Source organism: Tenrec ecaudatus, chromosome 6, assembly GCF_050624435.1.
Source record: "Tenrec ecaudatus isolate mTenEca1 chromosome 6, mTenEca1.hap1, whole genome shotgun sequence".
NCBI classification, from domain to species: Eukaryota; Metazoa; Chordata; class Mammalia; order Afrosoricida; family Tenrecidae; genus Tenrec; species Tenrec ecaudatus.
In genome coordinates this window covers 157,653,284-157,663,223 of record NC_134535.1, presented here as the reverse complement: position 1 = coordinate 157,663,223, position 9,940 = coordinate 157,653,284, and the positions used below count along the sequence as shown (strand labels likewise).

The 9,940-nt window shown below is 42.1% G+C and overlaps 1 protein-coding gene across 2 annotated transcripts in view; it reads left to right on the top strand.

Annotated features, from left to right (window-relative positions):
* TAF3 (TATA-box binding protein associated factor 3) overlaps positions 1–9,507 on the top strand; it is a 205,818-nt gene extending 196,311 nt beyond the window's left edge. For both annotated transcript variants that reach the window (XM_075552400.1, XM_075552401.1), the window contains exons 5-7: positions 3,495–3,753; positions 6,637–6,743; positions 7,483–9,507. In XM_075552400.1, coding sequence (XP_075408515.1) covers positions 3,495–3,753; positions 6,637–6,743; positions 7,483–7,597 — 481 coding nt within the window. In that variant the 3' untranslated portion in view covers positions 7,598–9,507. The remainder of the gene's footprint in view (positions 1–3,494; positions 3,754–6,636; positions 6,744–7,482) is intronic.
* Positions 9,508–9,940: the final 433 nt, after the last annotated feature.

The following is a 9,940-nucleotide window of genomic DNA, read 5'->3' as shown; positions in this document are numbered from 1 at the left end:
TATGCCCAAGGGAATGAAGCACAGCCCAATTCTTGCACCGTACTCACCAGCTTTGCTTTGCTTGAGACCACTATTGCAGTCTCCGTGCCAGTCAGTCTGGCGGAGTCTCTTCCTCTTTTTCATTGACCTTTACAATGTTGTCCTATTGGACCCTCTTGATAACAAAGGAAGTAACCATCTTTGCTTCTAAGGAGTTCCTGGCTATACTTCTCACAACTCATGATATATTCAGTATTCTTCACCAACCCACCGCCACCGAGTTGCCTTCAACTTAAGTAACCCTTCAGGACCCAGGACTGCTGTAACAGAATAGAACTTCAGCAACACCATAATTCAAGTGTACTAATCCTTCGGTCATCTTTATTGTCTTGCTTTCAACAAGCAAAGTTGAGTCATCTGCATATAGCAGTCACCCTCCTGTCATGAGACCGAGTATTCTTCAAATAATTAAGCTCTCAGATTACTTGTTTAGCATAGATTTAATAAGTATGATGAAAGGATACAATCCTCACATACCTTTCCTGATCATAAACCACACAATATCCCATTATCCTCTTCAAATCACTACCTTTCGATTTATGTTCAGGTTCTACATCAACATAATTAACCATAATGGAATTCCCATCTTTCCCAATATTATCCAAAATTTCTTATGATCCATACAATCCAATGCCTTTGCATAGTCAATAAAGCACAGGTAAACATCTGTATAGTAGTCTCTGCTTTCAGCCAAGATTCTTCTGGCATCAGCAATGGTAACTCTTGAGCCGCACCCCCGCCCTCTAAATCCAGTTTGAATTTCTGATTTCCCTCTTTGTGTACTGCTCTATCGTTTTTAAATGTTAATCTTCAGGGAAATTTTGTGTGTGTGTGTGATAGTAATAGTATTGGTGAATGATTTTTGTTCTCTGTTGGATCAATTTTTTTGATTTGGGCAAAAGTGTGGATCTCTTCCAATCACTCGGCCGGGTTTGCTGTCTTCTAGTTTTTGTGACATGGTCCGGGAAGCATTTCTAGTGTTGTGTCCATGCGTGTCACATGTCATATTCTGTCAATCCTTGGAGCCTTGTTTTTCACTAATACTTTCAGTGCAGCTTGGGCATCTTCCTTAGTCAGGGTGCAGTGTAGCGATGATGAAACATACCATTTTCCTCTAGTTCTTCAGTGCCCCTTTCCCCCACTATCATGATCCCAATTCTACCTTACAAATCTGACTAGAACAGAGGATGTGCACTGGTACAGATAGCAACTGGAAACACAGGAAGTTCGGGACAGATGACCCCCTCATGACCAGTGGTGAGAGTGGCGATACTGGGAGGCTGGGGTAGAAAGGGGGAACCGATTACAGGGATCTACGTATAACCTCCTCCCTGGGGGATGGACAGCAGAGAAGTGGGTGAAGGGAGGCATCGGATGGTGTATGATATGACAAAATAATCATAATTTATAAATTATCCAACCAGTTCTTTTGGGTACAATACTCTGTGTATTCTGTCCATCCTCTTGATGCATCCTGTGTTGTTCAAGATTTGCACATAGAATCCTTCAGCATTTCAACTAAAGGCTTGGCTTTTTTTCTTCAGATCTTTCCACTTGAGAGTGTGGTCTCCCTTTTTGGCTTGCTAGCTCAAGCTGTGCGTGTTTTAGTGATAGGACTTTGCCTTCTTGAGTCACCCTTGGGAATCTTGTGTTGCTTCATGGTTTCTTCCACTTGCTTCAGCTACTCTATGTTCAAAAGTAAGTTTTCATCTCTTCTGACATTGCTTAGGGCTTTTCTTTCTTTCCTGTTTGGTTAACGACCTTTTGCGTTCTTCATGTGTGATATCCTTAATGCTGCTTTACAACTCTCTGGTCTTCGGACATTATGTTCAGTGCAGCACATCTGTTCTTGAGATAGTCTCTGCCTTCGTGTGGGTTGTACTTAATTAAGGTCATACTTCAGCGCTGTGGACCTTTCCTTAGTTTCAGCTTGACTAATGACATCGAACTTCTCTGTGGTCTCTTTCAATAGATGTAGATTTATTTGATTGCTAAGTATTATATCCATTGAGGTTGATATGTACAGCCACAATTTAGCTGTTGACAAAAGCATTTGCGAGAAAGAAGTTGTTGGTCTTGCAAAGTAACCTTGCAATGTGTCTGGCATCACTACTATTACCAACTCCATCATGTTTTTCAAATAACTTTTGTTCCAGCTTTCACATTCTAGTCTGCAGTACATATCAATGTATCTTCACTGTGTGCTTGATCAATTTCAGACTACAAATTGGGAACATATTTTAAGTTAATGAGCTGCATGCATATTTTATTTGTATATTTGAATAATATTTGTGTTTACTTGTTTTTCTTGAAGGCTTATGAATACCATTCTATCCCTGACAGCATTGTTCCTTTTGATGAGTGTGATACAATTTCTCTTCAATTTGTTATTCTCCACATGATAGTGCATATGATTATCTAGTTCAGAATGACCAGTACCAGTGTATTTCAACTCAGTATGCCTAGAGTATCAAACTTCTGCATTCTATTTCATTTTTCCTGGATTCATGCTCATACGTTTCAGGGTCCAATTATTAATGAATGTGTGTGACTATTTCTTCTCATTTTGAGTTGTGTCACATTAGCACATCATGAAACTCTATTTTAAAGTGACAGCTCTTGCGCGTTTGTATTTTGAGTGCCTGCCAACCTGAACGGCTCATCTTCTGACCCTCTGTCGGAAAGTGCTCAACTGCTGTCCGTAAGGTTCTCAATGGACAGTTTTCATAGCGTTAGCCCACCAGAGGCGCTTTCTGGGTGTGTCTCTGTCTGGAAGGCCCCCTGGAGGCTGTCTGCCCTGGGTGACCGTGGTGGTAGAGGCAGGGTGCCGGTGGCATAGCATCGCAGCAACGCAAAAACCATTACTGCACAATCAACTGATGGCCAGGCGCTAGTAAAATTATTAATGCCTGGCAATTAAGATAAACCCAGAACGAAGAAATTCTTTCAAGTTTTATTTTGTCGATGTCATGAAAAGTATGAAGAAAAAGGAACATTGGACCAAGAAAAGAGAAAAATGTTAACTTTTCTCAAAGTTACTATATTCTGTCAGCTCCTGTAAAAATTTGCAGTCTCAGAAATCCTATCTAGGCTTTCTTTGCGTTGGTGGGGCTCATTGACAGTGGGTGTTTGGTTTATGAAGTGAGCAATAACACCAGAAAAGTATATGCTCTTAGAACAATCTACTGTTCTGGATCTGAAAGGCAGCATTTGCTCAAAGATAAAGTGCAGAAGACAGGCAGGGAGAGGAAGGAAGTGTGCATGGGAATGGGAACCACGGGGAAGAAGTGGGTTGAGTTGGGTTACACTGTGGGGCTTGCACGCAGTGGTATGAAACAGAATGTGCCTGAATTTGCTCTGCAGATCTGAACGCAAAGCACAATAAGAAGCCTTTGCAAAATGTGGTTAACTGGTTTCACTTTTAACTCTTTACTCTTCTCCCTCTTTGTTAACAGCGTTATCAGCAAAGTGGTTTCAACCCCAGAGGCTAAGACAGCTGCTGCTTCTTTGGGTAGACCGAAGACCCCACCCCCCACCCCAGCCACTGCCCCTGTACCACTGCAGGTGACCCCTCCTCTGGTGCCTTTGTCTCTCCACGCACAGCCTGCCGCCTCACCAGCTTTGATCCCATCTCCTTCCCCGGCCTTCTCCGGAGCAGGAAGCTCCAAAGCCCCTGTACGAAGTGTGGTCACTGAGACGGTCAGCACCTACGTGGTAAGCTGCAGTTTCGATGTCTCTCGTACTGAAGTAACAGTTGCTGAGAAGGTTACTCAGCGACCCTGAGAGGAAGCATTTTATGTTACTGAGTCTCAGAAGTGATTATTTGTTTTCGTTGCATTTTCAAGCTTTTGAAAATAGATGAAAAGCTTTTGCTTTAATTTTCTTTTAGGTGCTCGCCTAAACCAAGTGGAAGTGTGCTTTTTCCTTACTGCATGTTGTTCTGAGATAGGAGTATGTATGGATAACCTAGGTTGTTAGTTACTGTCCAGTCAATTTCTAGTGACCTTTTTTTCTAGCAATAGTTAAAGCCCATGTTGAATTTCCTAATCAAGCAATTAGATACGTAAGGTTACAGTTTTCCTAATGTATCTGCATATGGCCCAGCTAATGTTCCTGAGGCGTCCTCACAGGCACAGAAGTGATTAGAATGTTCCACTGACTGAGATCCAAAGTGTGCCGTGCTTACGTATTGGACCATGGCACTTCCTGAGTATCCAAGCATGTCTTCAGATTGTAAAACTCTCATGTTGAGCGAATTCCCATTGTCCTGGGTATGTTTTTAGGTGTTTGCCTGTACTTAATAGTATTAGTCATGTCAAATTGGGCTTCGGCCTCTATTAGCTTATTCTTATTCCAAACCCTGAATTCCTACTTGTAGTGAAGTACTTATGTAAATGTGCTCTTTGGGCATAGGCTGACACACACCAAGATATTTTGGATGCATTGAAGAAGCCTGGTGTAGCAACATTTTGATGGCTACTATCTCTCCGACCAGCCTGTATCTGCCCCGCTGTCTTTGTGAAAGGACATGTGATGGAGAGAGGCGGAGGAGGGGCTTGGTCTTTAGTGGTGTAAACTGGATCGATACTATATCTCTCTAAAGGGAGTTTGGAAGGAAATTTCAGCAAATTATTAAACATTTGCATTATGATAATGGCACGAAGACACTCCGCTGTATGGGGGACCAAAGCGGGTGATGTGTTCTCATAAAGATTTACAGCCTCACACACCCACAGGGGCAGTTCTCCGCCATGCCTTGTTGGGATGTGTGGAGAGGGGTTATGCGCAAAATTAACAAAACATTAACTGGGCCATTCAAGACAAAAATGGAGTGTTCCAACCGTGTGATGATCAAATGAGCACTCAAGGACCAATTGCTGTACGTGCTTAATTGAGGGCACATCACCCCAAGATGGGTTGATCAAGGAAATTGTGGGCTTAACCTCGTCACCCTCCATGTCTGTGTCTGTAATTGAGGGGTTTGTGTTACACTGGATGATCTCTATGGTGTGCTCCAGGACTAAACTTCTGGTGGATTTTAAACGAATTCCTTGGAAAGAGATTAGATTTGCATAGCTGAGTAGATGAAAAGCTTTCTCTCTCCTAAAGAGACATTTTGTGGGCAGAGTGATTTAGAAGAAAGATAGAGGCTTTCGCGGGGAAAGGGGCTTTGTAGCGCCCCTTCCATTTAATAATTTGTTGAAATTGCCTTCCAAAACTCCTTTATTAGTTACCGCCTCAGAGTGTGACTTTGGAAATGCGAGTCAACCTCTCTTGGCTCCCGTGTCCCCATTCTGAAGCTGTGTGGAGATCACTTTGTGGCGGCTGTAAGATGACTGTGAGAGATGGGGGTTAGCTGTCCCGGCTCTGTGGCAAGCTCCCGTGCAGCACAATGAGGCGCTGCCTTTTCATGGCAAGAGAGGTCAGCCACCAGCAAGAGCCGTCATGCATCGCAGCTTCAGGGCAGAGGATGATGGACCAGTCTCAACCACGAGGCAGCTGGCACCATGGCGACTGGTGGTTGTCTCCCCATGTGACCTCTTTCTTCTCTTGACATTACAGAGTCATAGATGTCCACAGACTTCGAAGCCTTCCTATCAACCTCGTTTGTCTTTGCAGACAGGGTTTTTTTTAATGGCAAACCTTCACATAAATCTATCAGTAGACTGAACATTTATGGGTGCTCTCAATACACTGCTCCCACAAAAAGCCCCTTCTCTTTTTGCGTCGTCTAGTCAATATAATACTTAAAGGTATAGGATGGGACTGTCATCTTATAAAAAAACAGCAAATTTCATTTGTTATTTTATGTTGAGAATCAATTTTCAATGGTTGCTGTTTTTAAATGCCTGTCAATCATTTATTTCTTCCCAAATTCTTGTGAATTTGGAATTTGAGGCAGTGGTGCGAGAGGGATGTTTCTAGTGTTTAACTGGTACACATATGATATTTGGAGCAAATGCATGTTGAAATATGTAGCTGTTTGGCCTCCCTGAGCTCCTTGCTTCATTTGCCCTTTAGTTGATTGTACTTTACTGAAAATGTCATAAAAGGAATGGAAAGTTACTTAGTAACAAGTCTTTTATATCCTTGATCTTATCAGCTAGTTCAGGAGAAGGGTTTGGCTAATCAGTAATAAGGTGATACATGCACATTTGGCTGTATATAGAATTCTATGCCTAGGAATGTGACTCAGGACTCTACCTATAGTTGAGGTCTATAGCTTCCAGGAATGCTGTAACTGCCATAAAGATAGTGATACATGTCAGTTTATGTACTTACAGTATTTTTTTTAGATGAAGAGGCTATCTGTCATTTTGTTCCCAGAGATGATTATGAAGTGCTTTTTGGTTTTTATGATTTACACAAGAGTTTGAAATTGTCAAGCTTCATTAGAAATATCTTAGGACAGAGCATTTTGTCTTACATAATCCCAGAGCAGTCATGACTCTGTTCATGACTTCAGTAAACTGAATATTAATCTACTCTATTTTGTTTGTTAAGATTTGTAGTATAAAGTATGACTCTTGTTTTGCCGTTTTTTGGGTTCTTTTTCCTCATTCCCTGTTTTTACTTCTTTCTTCTTAAAAACATCAGATCAGAGACGAGTGGGGCAATCAGATTTGGATCTGCCCTGGATGTAACAAACCTGACGATGGAAGTCCCATGATTGGCTGTGACGACTGTGATGACTGGTACCATTGGTGAGTGGCCTGGGCGTCCCCGGCTTGATGGATGAGCATTGCTTAGTCTCGACAACTCCAAATTTCTCCCCACTCAGCTACTTTAGGGACAGTGAGATCACAGTCTCTGAACTCGGGGTCCCTTGGGGTGACACCGGCCTCTTTAGGCGGCCCTGCGGAAAATAGCCCTAAGGGCAAGGGCATTAATGACAAAAGCACCCTTTTTGGAGGACTGCTCTTCAGCTTCAATTTCAAGCATTTAGTTTATAGAGCATCCTTGCCAACCAACAATGATAAGAGAGAGAAACTGCAGGTGTTCCCTGTCTTTCTAGTACGATTCTGTGAAGAGCCACAGCGTGTGACAGTAACAAAAGAGCCCCGGCCCCTTTAAAGGACTGTGAACGGTCCTACTAAAGAGACACTAGTGCTTGTTCCACACCTCATAACAGCTCCCCAAAAACTGAAGCCGCTGTTTCTACGTTTATGTATTTACTCTTTAAAATTTATCAAAGCATCGACTTTTCTCTTACATGACATATATCTGGCTGAGAAAAAGGATGAATGAATGAGTGAATGAATGAGTTTCTCCAAGGGGACCTGTGAAAGGTGCACATGCCCAAGAACATTGCTGCCTAAGTAGACTCAGATTGCTCTTCAATATACAATAGACTTCAGAATTCTTTTTAAATATAGGAAGCACAAATATACAGCCACATAATCCCCTGCTGCACTACAGTGGTTTGTTTTGTTTGCCTTGTAGGCCCTGTGTTGGAATCATGACCGCACCCCCAGAAGAAATGCAGTGGTTCTGTCCCAAATGTGCCAACAAGAAGAAAGATAAAAAGCACAAAAAGAGGAAGCACCGAGCACACTGATGGCTTCGTGGGGCCTGACGCTCCGAGTGTCAGGCCAGGGCTGCTTTGCCCGTGCCGCCGCCGGAAGGAGTTGGAACGATTCCGCCATCGCTACCGAGCTCCAGGTTCTGATGGACAATGAATCTCGGGAGACTGAGACAAGAACATACTACCCACCCTGGATTCTTCCCTCCAGCAGCGGACTGGCTTGGGTGGGCTGAATAGTAGTGTGACTGAAGACAACTCAAGTCGAGCGGTGGCTTGTTGACTGCCACGTCTCCGCTTTTCTATTACCAGAGACAAGTATTACTCGTAACTGGGAAAACTCATACATCTGCCCCTTGACTTCCTTTATCCTCTGCAGGGCCTTTTCATGAAGGTGTTAGAGGAGAAGCTAAGGTGTCAGCTGCCTGGACTGTCATTAAAGGATGGTACCGTTGGTCTGTGTACAGTTTTCAACCCCTGTCCCATCCCTCTGTAGGAAGATAATCATCATAACAGAACGAAAACTCCAGTTGGAGTGATGGTAAATATTTTTGTGATGAAAATATATGAAGCTTTCCCTCCCTCATTTTTAGTACTCACCTGTAAAATGTTCAGGCTTTTGTGGGAATACCTTATATTTTTTAAGAAGAGGATTTCTATCATGTCCTGTTTGGTTTTGTGCAGATTATTTTTGTTTACTATAACGCATTTTATAGCTTCGTTGCATCCTGATTTTGTCCTTCTTTAAACTGCTGGAGTTTCTTCTCACTGCTTGTACATTTCATCAACTTGTGTAAAAACTCTTCATACTAAAAGATTTCCCCTAATGTAAATAATAAATATTTATGAAGCAGGTATTTTAAAAAAAATTTTTTTATCGTGTTTAATTCTGGCTTCCTCTGAAATCCACTGTGATTTCAGCCGAGTCTGTACTCACTGCCGTAGGTAGAGCAAAGAAGGCTGGGAAAGAGCCGCGCTTCAAGGTGGTTTACCTCGAGCTGAGCCTGCGCAGTGCCCAAAACATTGTGGGGGAAAGGACCCTAGCAGTTGGAAGGAAAACAGGCAATTTAAATCTGTGATGATTTCAAACCGTTTTCTTTGTTATTTTGTTTCTGTAAATTTCTTTGACTTTTATTAAAAGGATATGTAGATTCTAAGAAAGTAAAAAAATAGTAGCATTTTGTGTTAATATTGCTTTGCTTCTGAAAATCTGTTCATTGATATTATGGTTTAAGGCTAAAATGAAGTATATTATGAATTTTTTAAGACAGCGTTTCAAATTTCAGGGTATCACAAAATTTTATTATATTGCTATACTGCCCACTATTTATTATATGTTATAGATGTCTGAGAGGTAAACCAAATATTTTATTTTTAATGTAAAGCATCAAATTTAATTTTATTAGCATATTTTAGCAGTGTTGGAGTACACATGAAATGTCTGCGTGATTTTGAGAGAAGCTCACTTTGGACTGGTGTGATGATGCCTTGAATGTTAGGCGATGGCCTTGGGCCCTAATACAAATATATTCATAGAAACTGTGATTTTTTTTTCTAAGATGCCAAGCAAATTTATATTAGTGTGTGAATTAGTCATATTTTAGAACTGATTGTGTGGTGAGAGAAATGAGGTTGTCTGCCACGAGTGCAAATCAGTGGAAGTGGAGGAGTCCTTTGAAGAGTGCCGTCTTGACATTGTCCCCCGTCCCCCCCACCCCCCGTCCTGGAGGTCACGATGTTGCTGCCCCTGCGGAAGAAACACGCCCAGCATATGTGTTACGATACGTGCTTTTTCTCGGATGACCTGGAGATAGCTCTGAATACTTGATGCAGTATTTTCACATGCACAAATTTGCCCATGAGCCCTTTTTTTGAAGAGGGATGGGGGTGGGGGGATTGAAAAATAAAAGATTATTGGCGATTTCATAGTTTGCTTTTCCATTTTCTTTCTTTAGGCTTTAGTTCCTTGGGGCATGGTCAGTGGATCTAAAGTTGCCACGTTTAAGTGAGCAGGTCATGCTTCTGAAATAAGAATGGAGTGTCTACATCCCTGTGGCTCTCCCTCCAATCCCACTGTCTGAGAGACTTCAGCCCACGCTACATTGACAGAATTTCAATCAGTTTGTTGTCCCTTGCTATTTCATGGTTGCTTTCCTAAATCCAGTTCATGATTTTATAAATGGTCTTTGCAGTAATAAAACCAAAGAATCATTTTCAGGGGGCTGGGTAGCTCAAGGGATTAGTAATGGAATGCAGAGCCTTTCACCCCTAGGTCAGTGAGTTGAATCCAGTCCAGGTCACTAGAAACCAAAAGTTGTTACCATCTTTTGGGTGTTCACCGGCCTGTGTGAAATGAACTGTTGGTCTCAGTCTCCAGTG